This window comes from Myotis daubentonii, chromosome 9, assembly GCF_963259705.1.
Source record: "Myotis daubentonii chromosome 9, mMyoDau2.1, whole genome shotgun sequence".
NCBI classification, from domain to species: Eukaryota; Metazoa; Chordata; class Mammalia; order Chiroptera; family Vespertilionidae; genus Myotis; species Myotis daubentonii.
This window is the reverse complement of record NC_081848.1, coordinates 79939469-79961180: the sequence shown is the minus strand read 5'-3', so window position 1 is coordinate 79961180 and position 21712 is coordinate 79939469. Positions and strand designations below refer to the sequence as shown.

Sequence of the window (21712 nt, the reverse complement as noted above, 5' to 3'; positions counted from 1 at the left end):
CCTTGACCGGAATCGAACCTGGGACCTTTCAGTCCGTAGGCCGACGCTCTATCCACCGGAGCCAAACCGGTTTCGGCCAGTTTATATTCTTAAACATCACTTTATACTGATAGTGCTTCAAAGAGGTGGTAGTGGTCAGCTGAGGTCGATGCTACTCAGAGACTGAGTATATTAAAAACCGAGATGGCCATGGATATGGCAATATAGAGGGTATTGGTGACTTTAAATAGGAGTTTTAGTGGCATCTGGAGACAGAAGACAGTCTTCAAAATAAATGTGAGGCTACACAGAGAGTGAGTGAAGAGAAGTTGAGTGAAGTTTGGTTGTGAAGAGAGAAGGGGTGCAAATCGTAGTTCAAGTGCAGGATCTAGAGAAGGTTCTCTTGGATTTTTGTTTGTTTGGTTTTAAGATAGGAGTGACAATTACATTTACTTTACTTTATTTTTTTAATATATTTTTATTGATTTCAGAGAGGAAGGAAGAGGGAGAGAGATATAGAAACATCAATGATGAGAGAGAATCATTGATTGGTTGCCACACTCCCCACTGGGGATCGAGCCCACAACCCAGGCATGTGCCCTTGACTGGAATCAAACTCAGGGTCCCTATAGCCCACAGGCCAATGCTCTATCCAATGAGCCAAACCAGCTAGGGCTGACCATTACATTTTTTTGTTAACCCTTTTCAGTCCAACATGGAGGCTGACTTGACAGACCAGGCGCTAGGACATTGATGGCGAACCTATGACATGCGTGAACTCATTTTTTTGGTTGATTTTTCTTTGTTAAATGGCATTTAAATATATAAAATAAATATCAAAAATATAAGTCTTTGTTTTACTATGGTTGCAAATATCAAAAAATTTCTATATGTGACACGGCACCAGAGTTAACTTAGAGTTTTTCAAAATGCTGACACGCCGAGCTCAAAAGGTTCACCATCATTGCGCTAGGAGCAGGTCCAATGTCGAGGCTGAGGTCGACACCACAAACCGGTTCAACATTCAATCCCATCAATTAATTTGGACCAGACTGTTTGAATTCCAAAAATAAAATTGGACCGCAAAGGGTTAATGGCATTATCAACTACTAGTTCTTTCTCTGTTATCTTCCACTAGAGGCCCAGTGCATGAATTTCGTGCACTGGTAGGGTTCCTAGCGGCTGCCGGCCAGGTACTCCCTCCCTTCTCCCAGCTACCTGCTGCTGCTGCTGGCCAGACCTGCCGCCACCACCAGCAGGGACCTCCTGCAGCCACCACCACCACCACTGGCCGGCTGGGCCTCTCTCCCTTCCCCCAGCTGGCCCTGCCTCCTGGTCAAACTCCTGAACAAGCTCTCGGTGGAGGGGACAATTTGCATACTATGCTTTTATTATACGTATAGGATATTTAACCAATTGCTAAGGCCCGCTGGATTTTGATATTCAACACTTTAAGTTCCCACTACCACTCCTAGTTCTGACTCAAGTCTGCACTGTTGTAGTAGCCTCCTTCTTAGATTTTTATTCTGGGTGTCTTTTCCATTATTTCTTATTTTGTGCTTCCAAGGTTCTGATTAGGTTGTTCCCATCCTCTGTGACATTCCCTCCTCTTAGTCACTGGTGGTGTGGGATGGACACTGGACTTTGGTTCATAAGATGTGGTTTTGAATTTTAGCTCATATTCTGTGTAATCTTGGGCAAGTTACTTAACCTTGATGAACTGTAACTTTTCATGTGTGGAGTAGTGAAAATAAAGCTTACCTTTTGGAAATTGCTTATAAGTGCTTGGTTAACTTTTAAGGTTTTGCCGTTGTAGGCATAAACTCTTTAGCCTGGGCTTCAGGCTTCAGTTTACTATTACAGTTTATCTCCTCTTTTTTTTTTTTTTTTTAATCCATACCTGAGGATACATCTATTGATTTTTCAGAGAGAGGATGGGGCAGAGAGAGAGAGAGAGAAGAGGAGAGGAGGGGAGGGGAGGGGAGAGGAGGGGAGGGGAGAGAGAGATTCATGTGTGAGAGAAACAAGAAACATACATTGGTTGCCTCCTGCACACGCCCCAACTGGGGATCAAACCGTCAAGCTAGATATGTGCCCTGACTGGGAATCGAACCTGCAGCCTTTTGGTGTACGGGACAATGCTCCAACCAACTGAGCCACACAGCCTGGGTTTATTATCTACTCTTTCTTATTTACTTTTATTTTGTTTATTACTATTTTTTAGAGAGAGAAGAGGGAGAGGGAGATGGGGGGAGGAAGGGAAAGAGAGAGAGAGAAAGAAAGGAAGAAACAGCGATATGAGAAAAACATCAATTGGTTGCCTTTGTATGCACCCCAATGGGGGATTGAACCTGCAACCTAGGTATGTGCCCTGATCAGGAATCAAACCTGTACCTTTTCAGCATACGGGACAAAGGTCCAACCACCTGAGCCACTCAGCCTAGGGCTTATCTACTCCTATATATGTTCCAGTCAAACCAAGCTACTTGCTTGCTTGTGATATCCTATCTCCCTGTCCCTACCTTGTTTTTCATCCTCTAAAGCCCATTTGCAATATTGTTTTACTAATCTCACATACTGAAGGAAACCTCTTTCCTGAATCCTCATAGTTTTTTTCTCCCTACCCTTCTGGTATCTAAATGGATACAAGATAAAAGTTTAATTATGTCAGATTATAAGCTCCTTGAGGAAAAATTATGACTTCCCTGGCATACACAAAGCACAGTACCCATGTATATCATTGAGATTAACATTACTAGCTGTTTAAATTTATCATAAAGACAAAGCAGAATGTGCCCTGCCTGGTGTGGCTCAGTTGGTTGAGTGTTGTCCCGTGCACCATTTGGTCAGGTAGGGGTGCATACGTTATTTCTTTCTCTCCCTCACCCTTCCTCTCTCTCGGCAAAAAAAATGAATAAAGACATATTTTTTAAAAACTGCCTTACTCTAGGTCACTGCCTTAAACAAGTGTCTGTCTTTCAAAATTAATAATAATTTTTAAAAGGCAAAGCAGCTGTAATAAAATTACTCCATTCTGTGGTGAAGTGCTGACACTTATCAGGATGGCGGTGGTCAGAACACAGTCAAAGAGGGGGAACCAAGAAACAAGAATTTGCCGTAACTGGTAGCCCCACTTGTTCTGGTCATAAGAGAAAGGGGAAACCAGCTGCTCATGTTCCTTGAGACCCAGTTACCCTTGCTCTTACTACACGGTGCTCACCAGCTTCTTTTGTAATTAGCTTGGTTCCCTGTTCCTTGATGCTGGGAAAGGGTTTCCTTGGATAGTGGGCATGAATATTCAGTCAGTGGTAGGTATTACCTGAAGTCACCTGTCAGTTCTTTTGTCTTGTAGAATTGATAATTAGCCTACCAAAATTTCTTCTTTGAACGTGAAAGAGACAAAAATATCCCTGGTTGCTGTGGCTCAGTTGGTTGGGCGGTGCCAGGCACCATCCCAGGCACTGAGGAGTTGCTGGTTCGATTCTCCAGGGCACATGTCCTGGTTTTGGGCCCAATCCTCTGTCGGGGGCATGCAGGAGGCAGCTGATGGTGTGTCAGTGTTTCTCTTTCTCCTTCTCTCTCTCTCTCAAAATTAATTTTAAAACCTTTAAAATAAAAGAGACAAAGGTATCTACTTAACATTAATAGTATGTAAAGCCACTTTTTTTTATGTGCAAAGGTCTGAACATGGTGTGTAGTATGCCAAGGTACTATCTTCATACCATAGTTCAGATCTTTTTCTCAGAGAAGTCTTTGATTAAATTCTCATAGTATAGAATACCTCTTATGCATAGCACTTATCAAAATTGTGACTTTATATTTACTTGGATAATTATTTGATTGTTTCTCTTTTAGAGTGTAAGCATCATTAAAGCCTGCTACAATGCCTTTTCTCACCATTTTATCTTGTGCTTAGTATAATGCCTGGTCCACAGTAGGTGCTTGACGGATTTTTTTTCTGTGAATGTGTATATCTAACAGCTCTACATTCCACCCCATTCTGTATTCTTGGTAAGCTCCTAATAATTATCCTCCAAGGACCCAGATGTTGTTCTCTTGAATTCTCTTCAGTTATATTCCCAAGGAACTTTTTATGCACTTCTTTTGTGGAACCAGTCACTTTGTGTTGTAGTTATCTGACTGTGAGTCTCTTCTTTAAAGTAAGGGACCATGTCTTCTTCAAGTGCTCCAAAAATATTTATTGAATTTAACAAAAGTATGTTTGCACTTTTTAAAAATACATAAAAATATATAACATAATGACTGAACCCTAAAAATGGAAAGAACCTTAGGTTGATAATCAGGAAGTCTGTTAGTTATCTAAGCTTTGTTTTATTCACCTGCAAGTTCTTTCTTAGCATAATAGTTTAAAACAATTGTTTTCAAAGGGTGTCCCTGACCATATCTGAGAACTTGGGACTTGGGAGAAATGAAGATTCTTGGGTTTTTCTCCAAACTTACTGAATCAGAAACTCTGGGAGTGGGACCCAGCAATCTGTGTCTCAACAACCCCATTAGGTGATTTTTTTTTTCTTCTATTTTTTCCATTGATTTTTAGGGAGAATGAAGTGGAGAGAGAAACACTGATGTGAGAGAGACACATCGATTGGTTGCCTCCCACATGGCACAGAACAGGGCCGGGACCCTGCAAACCTAGCTAGGTGTGTGCCCTTGACCAGAATTGAATCCTGGACCCTTCAGTCGCAGGCAGATGCTCTATCCACTGGGCCAAACCAACTAGGGCACTATTTTTTTAAATACATTTTTATTGATTTCAGAGAGGAAAGGAGAGAGAGAGAGAGAGAGAGAGAGAGAGAGAGAGAGAGAGAAACATAAATGAGAATCATTGACCGGCTGCTTCCTGCATGGCTCACACTGGGGATCGAGCCTGCAACCCAGGCATGTGCCCTGACCGGGAATTGAACCATGACCTCCTAGTTCATAGGTCTATGCTCAACCACTGAGCCACAATAGCCGGGCAGGTAATTCTGATAGATGGTCAATTTTGAGAACTATTGATATTAATTTAGTAGTTTGTCTGTTTTTCTGTGTGCTAAAAAAAATTAGAGTTAACTACTTTACACTTCTTAGCTTAAGGTTATTTTAAAAATTTTTCTTTATGTGTGTTTCTTACCAGTTGAATTTGTGGACATTTTTTCTGAACTATTAATGACTTGCCCAAGTCAAAGCTAATAATATAATACAGTGGAACTTCATTTCTCAAATTTGATTCATTCTGAAGGCTGTTCAAAAAAAGAGTCATTTTTTTCCAATCCTATCCTGTATAATAAAAGCCTAATATGCAAATTGACTGAATGGCAGAATGACCAGTCTCTGTGACTCACACTGACCACCAGGGGGCAGACACTCAATGCAGGAGCTGCCCCCAGGCCAGCCAAGGTGGGTGCAAGCTGGGGGCCCTCCCCACCCCCCCAACCCCCCAGTCGCCCTACTAGTCACCCCGCAGAGGGAGGCGGGGGGTGGGGCCAGCAAATGGGCAGTGCCAGGCCGGCAAAGGTGGGTGCCAGCGGGGACTCCCCGAATTGCCCCGTCAGTCGCCCTGCAGAGGAAGGGGGGCAGGGCCAGCGAGCGGGCGGCGCCAGACTGGCCAAAGTGGGTGTGAGTGGGGGGCCCTGATCACCCTGCTGGTTGCCCCACAGATCAGCCCTGATTGCCGGCCAGACCTAGGGACCCTGCCTGTGCACAAATTTTGTGCACTGGGCCTCTAGTTAGAAATAATGTAGCCCTGGCTACATTATCTTGATAAGTAGATAGATTGTTGGCCTGTGAACTGAAGGGTCCCAGGTCCGATTCTGGTCAAGGGCATAATGCCTCGGTTGCAGGCTCCTCCCCTGCCTAGGCCCTGCTCAGGGGCATGCAGAAGGCAACCAATCAATGTGTTTCTCTCTCTTCCACTCTCAAAAAAATCAATAGGAAAATATCCTTGGGTGAGGAATAAAAAAAAAGAAAAAGAAATAATGTAAATTGAGTTAATCTGTTCCAGACCCCCAAATGAGTCCTTGTTTTAACCTTTTTATGTACAATACATGTCTATTGTACTGTTTAATCTCTAAATGAACCCCTTAGAAACAAAAAGAGCATGAAATGTAAATGAAACTTTAACAAAAGGGAAAGGAAATGTATAGTAAAAATGAAAATTTTACAGTAATTATAAGCAGCAACAAAAACACACAAAAATATTCATAGCACAATATCCTGAGATTTTGACAGTGGTAAACTGACTCATATTCGCGCATTCTCTCCTTTGTCACCTGCAAAATGAATGTCTCACCATACAGGTGTCAGCATGAAGGGGTTGACAGGTTGAGAAGCTTATTGTTTGAGATGGGAGAGGTTCGAGAAATGAGGTTCCACTGTACTTACCCACCTAGCTTTTTAAGCTCTTTCTCAGTTTATACCTCTCTGTTTGTAATTTTTACTCCATGTTATCTTCTGTATCTTTATGAAAATACTAGAGGCCCCGGTGCATGAATTCATGCATGGGTGGGGTCTGGCCCACCCCAATCAGGCTGATGGGGCCAGGCCAGCAGGGGGGAAGGGCTGCAGACGGTTGGGGTGGGGGTTCGATCAGGGGTGGGGCCAGACTGGGGGAGGGGCTGCGGTTGCTTGGCTGGCCATCCCCACCCCCTGGTCGAACTCCCAGGAGAGGGAACAATTTGCATATTAGCCTTTTATTATATAGAACTAGGAACTGTTCCAAACATTGTGTTGTGGGTACAAACATCTGCAGACATCCATTTGTGTCTGTCCCTTATTTCTTTATATTTATTCTTTAATTCTTCCAGATTCTATAATTTAAAAATTCTGTAGAGAAGCCTTGTTAAAGGTGTTTATAATTCTAAATACATTTCTTGAATTTTTCCCTTTATTGCATCCATGTGGCTGTTGTAATCACACATTTGGGAAAGCCCCTGCTGGTACTTGTGCCATCCTGTGTCAAGTTGGAACTTGGAGGGACTCTGAGTTACCAGCCATAAGCCAAGGAGCCCCACTGTGTAAAAGTAGAATAGGAATTTCTAGCATCATGGTCAAGTGTCAAGTAGTGGTGGTGGTTTTAGACCTGGGAAGGCATCACATCTCTAGGTCTCAGCCTTTTCTGTGTTCGAACAACTCTCATTTTTCATAGATTCAGAGTTTTCTGACCAACTAACTATATCTCCTTAATTTGATGAGAGACATAGTTTTAAGACACATCTGAAAACAGAAAAATGTTGGCTCACATTTCACAATCTCGTTCTGTAATAATCATTGAATGACTTATGTATGCCTACCCATATTAATCAAATTCATTGGCTTCTACTAAAGCTTGAATGGGAATAGAATGGCAAGCTGACACATGTCCATTTGAATCAAAATCTGTTCACTTCACAGGCATTTGATAGGTTCATTGGCACAGGAATTTAAACTGCACTGGCTTAGGTGTGAAATAATCTCTTCCATTTCTGAAAAGGAGATGTTTCTTTGGGCATAATGTTTTGTTATATGCTATTAAATTCTAAAAGTAGTTTATTGGCTCGTTGAACTATGGAATTAATTTGATATTAACAAGACTCATATTGAAACTGTAATTAAATACAGAAGTAATACAAAGGACTTGAGTTCCTTTAAGTGTTGTTGTTTTTGTGTTTTTTGATTTTTTGGGCTGGTGTCGCTTCCACTGGGATGTCTTTATCCTTTTCATCATAATCACTTTCTCATTTATGTTGATAAGCTTGTCTGCACTTAGTTCCTCTGATACATATAACTCCATTCATTTTCTATTCACATTTCATTTTCAGCATTTTCACTAAACAGGCGGGTTTTTTGTTTGTTTGTTAAATATATTTTTATGATTTCAGAGAGGGAGGGAGGGAGAGAGAGAAACATCAATGATGAGAGAGAATCACTAATCAGCTGCCTCCTGCATGCCCCGCACTGGGCATCAAGCCTGCAACCCAGGCATATGCCCTTGACTGGAATCAAACCTGAGACCCTTCAGTCCTCAGGCTGATGCTCTCCACCAAGCCACGCCAGCTAGGGCTCACTTTTTATTTCTTTGTTTCATTTTTATCTTTGTAGGCCATTTCCCTCTTTTGATTACCCTTTTTTTTAATATAAAATATCATGTAGTTTATCACTGTGGGACTAGGAGGCAATATTCTACGTCTTATTGTTTGTAAGTGAACGCATCACCAACAGACTTTGAAAGAAGTGGTATGATTGGTCACTGATCATGATGCACACCTCTTATTTATAGAATGTTTTGTGGACTGAGAAACTAACAGTAAAGTTTGTACTTTATTCAACCACTCACAGTTCATATACAATGGTAAATGAAATTTGAACTATATTGTTAGGAGATTGATGTTATTTAACTAAACTGTGGTAACTGAAATGTATATTGGGACCATGCAAAGCAAGTACTACCAGTATAAAGAGTGTAAGAATGAGCACAAATGCTTTCATTTTTTTTTTCATTTTAAGTTTTTAATGAAAGTTGTATATAATATTACTTTATTCCTGCATCTTCTCAATTGTTTCTTCTTGTATTTTCCTTTTCCTGTCCTACTTGGCGAGATTTGGCTTTACGTTCAAGGATCTTTCTGCGGTCTTTGTCCAGCTTTACTGTAGTGATAACCCCTTGCTGGGGTGAGCGCCCACGTGAACACTTGTCCCATTAGCTTCCTCCCGTTGCACTCGTTCAGTGTAGATGACGTATTTCTTCCCGTAAACCTGGACTACTTTGCCAGTTTGCTGCCCTTTGTAATGTCCTCGAACAACCTGAACCTCGTCATCCTTTCGGGTGGGCATGGACCGAACATTGTACTTCTGTCTCAGCTCTTTGGAAAGAGGAGACGACATGATCTTCCTTCGAATGTGGGAAGGTGCATTGAAATGCCTTTTATGGTTCTTGCTCCAGTCAGATGTCACAAAGGGGTTGAACTTCATTTTGACCGCTGGCGCTCCTACGATGGCCGCAAGAGGGAAGAGCAATGCTTTGATTTTATAATGTTAGAAGATTAATTCCTTGTAGGAAGATTAATGTCATTGTAGTTTACTGACCTGTAGCTCTGGTTTATATGTAGGATCAGATGAAGACATACTGTATAATAATAAAAGCGTAACATGCTAATTAGACCGGACAACCTTCCGGATGAAGCTGGGCTGCAGCCACGGGATTGAGGCAGCCACAGTGGCTGAGAGGGATCGCGGCTGCGAAGGCCTGCTCTTGCATGAATTTTGTGCATCGGGCCCCAGTATATGTATATAAAGGACCTTTGTTAGCCATGACACATTATAGAGAACAGTTATGTAGTATGATAGGGCAAGCAACATGACCAGCTCTAATATGCCAGGCAGTATTTTATTTTACTTTTTAAATATGTTTTTAATGATTTTGTTTTATTTGTAGTTTTATTGATTTTAGAGAGAGGAAGGGACAGAGAGAAAGAAACATCAATAAGAGCCTGGCTGGTGTGACTCAGTGGTTGAGCATCGTCCTATGAACCTAGAGGTCACGGTTTGATTCCTGGTTGGGGCACATGCCTGAGTTACGGGCTCGATTCCCAATAGGGGACATGTAGGAGGCAGCCGATTAATGATTCTCTCTCATCATTGGTATTTTTATCTCTCTCTTCTTCTCCCTTCCTCTCTCTGAAATCAATAAAAACATATTTAAAAAAAAAAAAAACCATTGTGAGAGAGGAACATCCATCTTTTTGCCTCCCCACCTGACCGGGGACTGAACTCATAACCTGGGCATGTGCCCTGACTGGGAATCAAACTGGCAACCTTTTGGTGCACAGGATAGCACTCAACCAACTGAGCCACACCAGCTAGGGTGCCAGGCAGTATTATACTTTACATACAGTAGATATATCATTTGATCCTTATAACAATCTCTGAAATTGGTGGTACTTCATACAACCTCATTTTATAGATGAGGAAACTGAGGCTTACAGTTTATATAAGCATAGTAAGTAGCTGATCCAGGATTCAGACTTAGGTCTGTTTAGCTCCAAACCCATACTCATTTTACTACATTTTTTGTGATGGTTGTTAGGAGTCCTCTCAGAGGCCCTTTGATAGTGGCTAAATTGAAATTAAAAAATGAAAAAGGAGCATTTTAGATAATCTTAAGGGATTAAATTCAGGTTTAACATTTTGGCAAAAAGACTGCTATTCATATTTATTGCATCATACCAGAAGATAGTGTTAGGTTGTCTCATTCTTGGTGATTCTAGGCTTGATCACTTTATTAAGTGTGTGACTGTTAGATCTTTCCTATAATATATTTTTTCTTAGTAATTAGAAAGTAATTTATGGGATGGTACTTTGAGATTTCCCCAACAACTCTTCACTACTCATCCACCTATTTTTTCTTTTAATTCTCACCAAGGATATTTTTTCCATTGATTTTTATTTTTATTTATTTATATTTTTTAGAGAGAGTGGAAGGGAGGAGGGGGAAGAGAGAGAGAGAAACATCAATGTGGGAGAGACACATTGATTGGTTGCCTCCGGTACATGCCCCAATTAGGGGGAACAAACCTGCAACTCAGGTACGTGCCCTTGACCAGAATTGAATCTGGGACCCTTCAGTCTGTGGGCTGACGCTCTATCTATTGAGCCATACTGAGTAGGATATCGCTTTTAAAGGTTTTGACATTTTTTATATAGTTAAGTCATGAGGTCATCATTTGTAAGGAAAGGTAGAACTAGGAATAGAGTTTGGAAAAGAAACTTGAAACCACGTGTAGTATGAAATGAAGCTACCAAATACAAATGAGCAATATCGAAACTGTGGATGAAAATAAACATTTATTCTCATTTTTTGCTGCAGAAAATGTTTCAATTTAATATTGGTTATTAACTATATTGGCATGGTCCCCTCCTCCTCATTTTAGTGTGTTTTATGTAGTTATTCCTTAACTAGAGGTTTAAAGTGTTTTATAAAAGTATTTATAGTTGCATAGCTTTCTGATCTCATTTGGGATCATGTTAATATGTTTGAGACTCCCTCAGAACCTGGCTGGAGGACTAAAGTTAATTTGTAGTACTAACAGTAAAGATTTCCTGAACTCAGATATAAATAGCAGAAAAGCTATGCAAGGTGGAAGTTGAAACAGAATTCAGATTTATGAGAATGTCTACAGTGTAAGTCCAGAGTATGTGATCAAGTTCAAAACAATGTTGTTGTGGAAGATTTGATATATGAGAGTATAAATAAGCCTTGATTGTATTTCATTCAGGCTTAACCACATCTTCTGTACCATCCTGGGAAAGGTTAGGTTAAAAGATATGCCTTTCACTGGATTTCAGGAGTCAGTGAACCTTGCTAAACCTTATTAAAGAAAGAAGGAAAGGAAAATTCAAGGATCAAGGGCTTCCCCAGAGACTGTGTAGTCCCAGACATTAAAGATTCTTTTCTTTTTTAATTGATTTCAGAGAGGAAGGGAGAGGGAGAGAGAGATAGATACATCAATGATGAAAGAGAATCATTGATCGACTGCCTCCTGCATGCTCCGCTCTGGGGATCCAGCACGCAACCTGGGCATGTGCCCTGACCTCCTGATTCATAGGTCGATGCTCAACCACTGCACCACACTGGCCGGGTGACAAAGATTCTTGTAGCAAGACTTCTAGTTTATCTTCTAGTGGTAAACTAATCTAGTACACACCTGTCAGTTGATTAACTTAGAGTTTTTACTAGATCACTTATAATTGGTGCAAGTAATTGTCACTATTGCTGCCCTTTAAGAAAATTATGGTTTTTTTGGCAGGTAAAACTCAAACCATAGGTGTTTTTTTGTTTTTGTTTTTTTTACTTTATCAGAAACAAATAATCCATATCCTAAAGTGCAATCCAGCTGAAATTGTCTATTATACTTTGCTTAGAACTAAGCAAAAGAGCTGAGGTAGGGGCCAGTGGCACATGGCTTGGCACTACAATTCAGTTTAAATCTCTTTTTAAAAATTTTTATTTACTTTCCCCCCTCACTATCTACTTTAAGACTTCCAATAGGTTTGGGATGTTACACCTTGTTCAGCATGGCAATAAGTCAATCATTTTCTAAGGTTTACTTTTGTTGCTTCTTCTAAGATTTAGATTGTCCTGTCCAGTATAGTAAGCCACAAGCCACAAATGAGACTAAATTGAGATGTGAGTACAAAATACACACTGAATCTTGAAGATTTAATATGAAAAAAGAATGTAAAACTCTCGGATAATGGTGCATGGGATGACGTTCAACCAACTGAGCTACACTGGCCAGGACGGGGAAAATATTTTTTTATTTTATTTTATTTTTTTAAATTAAATCTTTATTTTTCAGATTATTACAGTTGTTCCTCTTTTTCCCCCCTATAGCTCCCCTCCACCCGGTTCCCATCCCACCCTCTGCCCTTACCCCCCCCCCCCCACTGTCCTCATCCATAGGTGTACGATCCTTGTCCAGTCTCTTCCCGCATTCCCCCCCCCCCCCCCCCGGAATAGTTAGTCCACTCCCTTTCTATGCCCCTGATTCTATTATATTCACCAGTTTATTCTGTTCATCAGATTATTTATTCACTTGATTTTTATTTATTTTTTTTTCACTTGATTTTTAGATTCACTTGTTGATAGATGTGTATTTGTTGTTCATAATTTGTATCTTTACCTTTTTCTTCTTCTTCCTCTTCTTAAAGGATACCTTTCAGCATTTCATATAATACTGGTTTGGTGGTGGTGAACTCCTTTAGCTTTTTCTTATCTGTGAAGCTCTTTATCTGACCTTCAATTCTGACTGATAGCTTTGCTGGGTAAAGTAATCTAGGTTGTAGGTTCTTGCTATTCATCACTTTGAATATTTCTTGCCACTCCCTTCTGGCCTGCAAAGTTTCTGTTGAGAAATCAGCTGACAGTCATATGGGTACTCCCTTGTAGGTAAATGACTTTTTTTCTCTTGCTGCTTTTAAGATTCTCTCTTTGTCTTTTGCTCTTGGCATTTTAATTATGATGTGTCTTGGTGTGGTCCACTTTGGATTCCTTTTGTTTGGGGTTCTCTGCGCTTTCTGGACTTGTAAGTCTATTTCTTTCACCAGGTAGGGGAAGTTTTCTGTCATTATTTCTTCAAATAGGTTTTCAGTATCTTGATCTCTCTCTTCTTCTGACACCCCCATAATTTGGATGTTGGTATGCTTGAAGTTGCCCCAGAGGCTCCTTACACTATCTTCATATTTTTGGATTCTTTTTTCTTTTTGTCCTTCCGGTTGGGTGATTTTTGCTTCTTCGTATTTCAAATCTTTGACTTGATTCTTGCGATCCTCTAGTCTGCTGTTGGAACTCTGTATAATATTCTTTATTTCAGTCAGTGTATGCTTAATTTCTAGTTGGTCCTTGTTCATATCCTCGAGGGTCTCACTAGATTTCTTGAGGGTCTCACTAAATTTATCAGCGGTTTCTGGAAAATTCTTTTTTAAAAAAAATATATATTTTATTGATTTTTTACAGAGAGGAAGGGAGAAAGATAGAGAGCTAGAAACATTGTGAGAGAGAAACATCGATCAGCTGCCTCCTGCACACCCCCTACTGGGGATGTGCCTGCAACCAAGGTACATGCCCTTGACCGGAATCGAACTTGGCACCCTTCAGTCCGCAGACCAATGCTCAATCCACTGAGCCAAACCAGTCAGGGCTTCTAGAAAATTCTTGAAAAACCTTGTAAGTTTGGTTTTGAACTCTATATCCAGTAGTTTACTTTCCTCCATTTCTGTCATTTGTGATCTGTTTCTTTGTCTCCGCATTTTTTATGCTTCCCTGTGTTGATAGAGTGGCTTTCTGTGCTAGGTGTCCTATAGGGCCCAGTGGCTCAGCCTCCCCAATTACCTGAGGTGGACACTCTTGGTGCACCCCTTTGTGGGCTTTGTGCACAGTCTTGTTGTAGTTAAGCCTTGATTGTCATAGGTATCACTGGGAGGAATTGACCTCCAGACCAATTGGCTGTGAGAATCAGCTGTGTCTACAGTGGGAGAACTTCTGTGCTGGAGACACCCTGCTGGGGCAAGACTTGCTTCAGTGGGGCTTTGGTGCTCACTGAGGCTGCCCCCTGAGTGTGTCCCTTATGGATCTGAGGAGTTGTAATCTGGATGGTCCCACTCTGACCACTGGGTACACTGGCTCTTAGATCCCTAAGGAGGTGCTAATTTAGCCTCTTCCTGACCCAGCAGGAGCTACAGAGAGATCTGCAGATTCCTCTTCTTTGTTTGGGATTTGGAGGTGCCCAGATGAGGCCCAGCTGTGAAGCAGTGCAAGCTGTGGTGGGGCCTTGGGCCTTCTTTTGGAAGTTCTGGGTCTCTCTGACCCAGCTGCAGTTTGTTAGGTAATTTTCAGATTGCAAAGGGCCAGGCCTTTCATATGCAAAAGCCTCTGTGCACAGCTTGGGTGGGGCGGGGTCTCAGGGAATCAACAGGGCGGAGCAACCGCTATGGCAGATCCTCAGTCCTGCCCTATGAGGCCCCATGTGTCAGTGTCCCGGTAATGCTGCAGGCACCTCTGAGAGAAAGCCGCCCTCAAGTTCCGACCATGCCAGACAATCCAGTTTCTCCCCGTATGAGTCTGGGTTACCAGAGACTCGCCTAGAACTAGAGTTCAAAGCAGTCGGGAGCTTGAGACTCCCTCCCGATTGAAAAAGACAACCGTGTCCTCAGTTGCCAGCCCTTTCCACGTGTGCCTCCGTACCGCTGCACTTTACTTCCGCACCTCCTCTGAGTCTCAGTGTGCTTTTCTCTTTCTTTCTAGTTGTAGAGTTTCCACTCAGCCAGCCTTCCTGTGGTTCTGGATGATGTCCATTTTGTCCTTTAGTTGTATTTTTGAAGTGGTTGTGCAAGGCAGCAATTTCCAGTGTTTACCTATGCCACCATCTTGGTTTCTCCTATTTTTAAACTTAATTTTATGTCAGTGGGAATTCACTGAATTTAATCCACATATATTTATAAAAAAGATGCCCCCAAACTTTTTCACCCATGACATGGGACATGAAAATCTAGTTATTTGGCTTCTTATACCATTTCCAGCAAAGAGGCTCTGTAAAAAACTTTTCTTAGGTAGTGAAATAAGATAGATCAGAATCTTAGAGAAAATCTGAGTTGATTAATCTTGGTAAAAATATATTGGCAATTTAATCTCTACAGAAAGTTTGAAATAATTTGATTACAAATGTAGAGAATGAAAAAACATTTGAACAGCATAGACAATAAATGATGTATTTCCAAACACTTTGTGATGTAAAATTGTCTCTGGTTAGAAATAGCAATATTTTTATTTCAACCAGAATAGCTGAATGACTAATAAAATAAGTTGTCAAATAAAAGTTAGAATTTGAAATCAGGAATGATAGAATGTTAAATAATGGCATAGCTAGAAATGTAGTGTCCCTTAGCGAACATCAGAAACTTCCTGCCTCGGGGAGGAGCCTCTGCTTTAGGGTTAAAGTAGGTCTCTGCTTTTAGGGTTTCACCTTTAGTAGATTGTGTTATTACCTACTGACTACAGGTTATTGTGAGGATTGAATATGTTTTTAAAGCACCTAGAGATTTGCTATAGATACTTACTTTTCCCAAGGTTTACATTAAGACAGAGGGGTGAGGGGACCCTTATCCTTGACAGCGTTAAAACTGACACAAATAATTTTCACATCAGTGTTGACTTCCCAGTTGCAACAATCAAAAAGAAAATAAGAATTTAAATTAATTTTTCTGTCATCGTTAAGAAATGGGCATAGCTTGGCTGGAAAAAGAGCCTTCCCTATATTGTCACACTCTACAAACTGAGAGTACAAATGGGAGGACTCCTCTTGATATAAGGTAAAACCATCAGACCGGAGTGGCTCAGTGGTTGAGTGTTGACCTATGAACAAGGAGGTCACAGTTCGATTCCAGGTCAGGACACATGCCCCATTGCGGGCTCGATCCCCAGTAGGGGGCATGCAGAAGGTGGCAGCTGATCAATGATTCTCTCATCATTGATGTTTCTATCCCTCTCCTCTCTGAAAGCAATAAAAATATATATACATTTTTTAAAAATCAAGAAAATAATGTAAAAAGGGAGGAAGAATAGGGGGACTTCTGGCTACCATATTAGAAATGTTGTGGTAATTAGGGTGAATATGTTGTCACTGAAGAAGAAAAATAAAAAAAAAAAACTTGTAGTGCAAATGAATGCATTTTAAAACTGATTATTTTGGGAAACTACATTTATTCTGATAGTATTGCCTTTATTGTATGACATGCTTGGAAATCGTCTTTTGGAGTTCCCTTCAAAGGCACATATGGAATAAGGTGAAGAAGAAAACTGAGTGTTGTTCTTTCCAAAAAAAAAAAAACCCATGTAAGAAATTGTCCGTGAAAATACACTCCTCTATGCCCAAATAAATGTACCTAAAAATACTTTGAGCAGAGATGGCATTATTGGAGTAAGTGAAAGTTCTATTAAAATTAATCTCCTTTTTTGGGGGGGGTTGGGGGGGAGGCTTTTGAGCTGTGGCTTATGGAAAAGATAGCAGATATTCCTCAGTGTTTCTGTCTAAGTTTCTAAGTTGAATCTTGCTCTTCTTAGGTGTTTAACAGTGTATTTTATTTTCTTTAATTTTTATTTCTTATGATTCATTTCTGTTCATTCAAGAGATCTTCCTCCAATATCTCATTTTTTTAGATATTTATGCAAAATCAGATGCTATGTAATCAATTTTAGATTATCAATATCTAACTTTAAGTTCCAATTTTAGTTGTTTTTAGCACATTATAGGGTATGACTACTTTATCCTGTATGGCACCTGCCACTCCCACACCAGTTGTCCCTTGTGTATGTATTCAAGAATAGCAAATGTCATCATTGGCTAAAGTAAAATATACTAAAAGATAAGTTTGCAGCATAAGCAAGAAAAATAACAGCTTATGAGATACAATTCACATACCATAAAATTCACCCATTTAAAATGTATAATTTACTGGTTTTTAGTATATTTACAGAGTTGTGTAAATATTACCACTACCTAATTTCAGAACATTTTCATAACTCTTGAAAGAAATCCATACCATTAATGGTCACTTCTTTTATTTTTAAGTATTTTTTTTTTGTTGATTTTAGAGAGGAAGGGAGAGGGAGAGAGAGATTGAAACATCAATGAAGAGAGAGAATCATTTGATCGGCTGCCTCCTGCATGCCCCCTACTAGGAATGGACCCCGTAACCCAGGCATGTGCCCTTGACCAGAATCAAACCTGGGACCTTTCAGTTTGCAGGCCGACACTCTATCCCAGCCATGGGCAAACTACGGCCCGCGGGCCTGATCCGGCCCGTTTGAAATGAATAAAACTAAAAAGAAAAAAAGATCGTACCCTTTTATGTAATGATGTTTACTTTGAATTTATATTAGTTCACACAAACACTCCATCCATGCTTTTGTTCTGGCCCTCCGGTCCAGTTTAAGAACCCGTTGTGGCCCTCGAGTCAAAAAGTTTGCCCACCCCTGCTCTATCCACTGAAGAAAACCAGCTAGGGCAGTGGTCACTTCTTTTTGTTTTTAATTTATAGAGTGATATCCTATAAATAAGAAAGCCATCTAGCAAATTCTGATCCAAAATGTGGTTTTACCATAAAATTTCAGGTAGTTCAGGGAAGGTAAAGCAATTCAAAGCATGAAAGTCCTGGCTGGTGTGGCTCAGTTGGTTGGAATGTTGTCACATACATCAAAGGTCACTGTTTCGATTCCTGTTGTGGGTTTGATCCCCAATTGGAGAGCATATGGGAGGCAACTGATCAATGTTTCTCTTTCACATCGGTGTTTTTCTCTCTCTTTCTCTCTCTCTCAAATCAATTTAAATAAAACTTTTTTTAAAAAGAGTTGTAAAAAGAAAGAAAATGGGGGGAAACCTAATTAATCTAAGTTTCCCTTAGAAAACTGTCTTTCAAGTGAAATGTAATTGTTCCAATAAATGCTGAATGATTATTATAGAAACCACATGGATTATCATATGACCTATAATAATAAAAGCGTAATATACTAATTACACCGGACAGCCAAATGACCTTCTGGATATCATTCCATATGTCCGTCTGGACGAAGCTGCTGTGGCAGGGGCCAAGGCAGAGGTGTGGTTAGGGGTGATCAGGCAGGCAGGCCAGTGGTTAGGGGTGATGAGGCAGGCAGGCAGAGTGGTTAGGGGCGATCAGGCAGGCGAGCGGTTAGGAGCCAGCAGTCCCGGATTGCAAGAGGGATGTTCGATTGCCAGTTTAGGCCCAATCCCACAGGGATCCGGCAGTCGGACATCCCCCGAGGAGTCCTGGATTGCATTAGGGTGCAGGTGAGGTTGAGTGCCCCGTGTGCTGCCCCCCCCACACACGAATTTTGTGCACCGGGCCTCTAGTACTTAAATAATTATAAAGAAAATAAAACTGTCCATTAAGACAGTAATTAGGTAATATTTTTACAGTTAAAGTTAAGCAAAAGGTTTTAGAAATTCTTAGAATGGTTCACTTAAAAAACAAATTCAGCAGTTGTGTATTACGTAATTACAGGTTGTTGTTTTTCTGTGAAAACCACATACAATATTAAATATTGGTGTGTAATACTTAACTATATAGGCTGCTATACCAAAGGAAGATGCCTTTCTCAATAGCAAAATAGCAAATGTAAAACTGCAGAGCATTGAAAGGAAGCCCACCATTATTCCCTCTGATTTAAATCAACTGTCAAGAAGAAATCTTTTTTTCTATTTATTTTATTCAATATTGGCTAATAAAATTACAATTCTATAATATATCATCAAGAAGAAAAATCTTACTGGTCACTTCCTTTCTCTCTGTCTTCCCACCCCCTGGCAACCACTAATCTACTTTCTATCTCTATGGATTTGCCTATTCTGGACATTCCATGTAAATAATATTATACAATATGTGGTCTTTTATGTTTGGCTTCTTTCATTTAATACAGTGTTTTCAAGACTCTTCTATGTTGTATTGTAGCACTTATCAATACTTCATTTATTTCTATGGCCAAATATTCCATTATGTAAATACTAGAGGCCCGGTGCACAAAATTCATGCATGGAAAGGGTCCCTAAGTTTGGCTGGCGATCAGGGCCAATCAGAGCCTTCCTTCCCTTGGTTGCTGGCTGCCTGCTGGGGCCTTCCTTCGTTCCGCGCTGCCCCCTGGTGGTCAGCGCACGTCATAGCGAACAATCCAACTCCTGGTCAGTCAAACTCCCAAGGGGACAATTTGCATATTAGCCTTTTATTATATAGGACATCACATTTTGTTAGCCCATTCATCATCTGTTGAAATTTGGCTTGCTACCTTTTGGCTATTATGAATGTTGCCATGAACATTTGTGTACAATTTTTTGTATGGACTTCATTTAAATTTTTTTATATCCTATATAATAAAAGGCTAATATGCATATCAACCAAACGGCAGAATGACCGGTACACACACACACACACACACACACACACACACACACACACACACACCTCTCAGAGTAGAATTGCTAGAACTGCCGAACTGTTTTCTAAAGTGGTTGTACCATTTTAGATTGAATGCATCAATGTGTGAGGGTTTCGGTTTCTCCACATTCTTGCCAACACTTGTTGTTGTCCATCTTTTTTATAATAGTCATCCTAGAGGGTGTGAAGTGGTATCTCATTGTGATTTTAATTTGCACTTCTCCTAATGACTAATGATATTGAGCATTTTCATGTGCTCATTGGCATTTGTATATCTTCTTTGGGAAGACATCCTTAAAGTAAATATTGGAGGTTACTGTTTAGAATGCTGTTGTTTAGATTAACTTTATTCCTTTATCTGATGTTAGAGTTTTTGCTTCATTAATTAAAACGTTGTACTCTATTATTGAAGGTATTGTAGATACAGCTTTCCCCTGTGAAAAAAATTATATCTTGTATCCTGGCCTGAAATGTTCATAAAGACAATTTGTTCCCCCTCTGATAAGCAATGATTGACAAGTAAAATGTTTAGTACACTTTTTGGTCAAATTTTTATTGTAATTTTATATCTCTAGGCTGAAAGAGTTAGCAGAGGGAACATATCACAAATAGGGGACCCAGTGGCTCATTAAAACTTTGTTTTATTCCCTACATTCTCAGAAAACACTCACCTTTCGTTAAGAGAAAGATCTTAAGGCAAGGAATACTGATGCTTGACATAGCAACTGAAGTTAAAAGTAGCACTTTGTCCATACGTGTAGGGAAAACTGACCACTTTTAGATAGGCATGAAAAAGTACATGATTTCATCCTAATGTCCCTCTCTCCCCAGCGTGGTACCATGCGACGACGTTATGAAGATGATGGCATTTCAGATGATGAAATTGAAGGGAAAAGAACTTTTGACTTGGAAGAGAAACTTCACACCAACAAATATAATGCAAATTTTGTTACTTTTATGGAGGGAAAAGGTTAGTATTATTTTGATTCAGACCTGTAGTCTCTTGATGTAGGAAGTTTAAATTCTGGGAACTGTAATAAGCATCTATGCAGCCAGAATATACCTGTTGATGCTATGTAGCTATTTATCTTTATTTTCTTTTTTTTACACAGTACCACTTACACACTACCATCCCCAAATCCTCCCACCCTGTGAGTCATTTCTTTGCTATATTAGAAGAAGCAAGCATTTATTAGGGCAGGAATGTTGTTAGAATTTTTCTCTAAAAGTCTCTTCCTTCTTTTTCTCCCTTTCCTTGGTTTGGGTTTAATTATAAGTCCTATACTATAATAAAAGCTTAATATGCAAATCAACTAAATGGCAGAACGACCGGTCGCCATGGCACACACTGACCACCAGGGGGAAGACGCTCAACATAGGAGCTTCCCCTAGCCTGCAGGCCCTGACTGGCAGCAGCGGGGGGGCTGGGCCAGCGAGTGAGTGGCGCCAGGCCAGCCAAGGCGGGTGCCAGCGGGGGGCTCCCCAATCACCCCACCAGTTGCCCTATAGATTGGCCCTAGGGGCCCTACCCATGCACAAATTTCATGCACCGGGCCTCTAGTAGTACAATAAAAGCCCTTTTATGCATATTCTTCCCACCAAAACTGAGATGTGTGATTCCATGTGTAACATGCAGCTTTGCTCCTTGGCAAACCAACAGGAATGTAGTGGACAGAATTACATTTTTTGTCTATTAGGAAGGATGATGTCCGGCTGGCGTGGCTCAATGGTTGAGTGTCAACCTATGAACCAGGAGGTCACAGTTCGATTTCTGGTCAGGGCACATGCCTGGATTGTGGGCTTGATCCCTATTGTGGGGCATGCAGGAGGCAGCCAACAATGATTCTTTCTCAACATTGATGTTTCTCTCTCTCTCTCTCTCCCACTACCTTTCCTCTCTGAAATCAATTAAAATGTCTATTTTTTAAAAAAGAGGAAGGATGACAATAATTTCTGCCTAGGATTTATGAGATGACTCGTTAATAGAGCTACCCCCTATTGATTAAATTTTTAATTTCCCCTGGAAATACAGACTTAGCAAATCCCTGAATCCTGCTTCTCAGTTATCTTTTTCCAGCTATACCTTTTGCCATCCTAACAATTATTTTCCTTTGGTGACAGATTTTAATGTGGAATATATCCAGCGGGGTGGCTTAAGAGACCCTCTGATTTTCAAGAATTCTGATGGACTTGGAATAAAGTAAGTGTTGTTGGCCTGATTGGATATGGTTGAGAAATGGCCATATTACAT

General features: G+C 40.4%; 1 protein-coding gene and 1 pseudogene across 5 annotated transcripts in view; one reads left to right on the top strand and one right to left on the bottom strand.

Annotated features, from left to right (window-relative positions):
- KDM2A (lysine demethylase 2A) overlaps positions 1–21712 on the top strand; it is a 94405-nt gene that overhangs the window by 16596 nt on the left and 56097 nt on the right. For 3 of the 5 annotated variants that reach the window (XM_059709934.1, XM_059709933.1, XM_059709937.1), the window contains 2 exons: positions 20293–20431; positions 21583–21661. In XM_059709934.1, coding sequence (XP_059565917.1) covers positions 20293–20431; positions 21583–21661 — 218 coding nt within the window. Of the gene's footprint in view, positions 1–20292; positions 20432–21582; positions 21662–21712 lie in introns of those variants that run through there. The other 2 variants (XM_059709938.1, XM_059709936.1) reach the window with 2 other exon arrangements.
- Positions 8494–8964, bottom strand: LOC132241344 (large ribosomal subunit protein uL24-like; annotated as a pseudogene).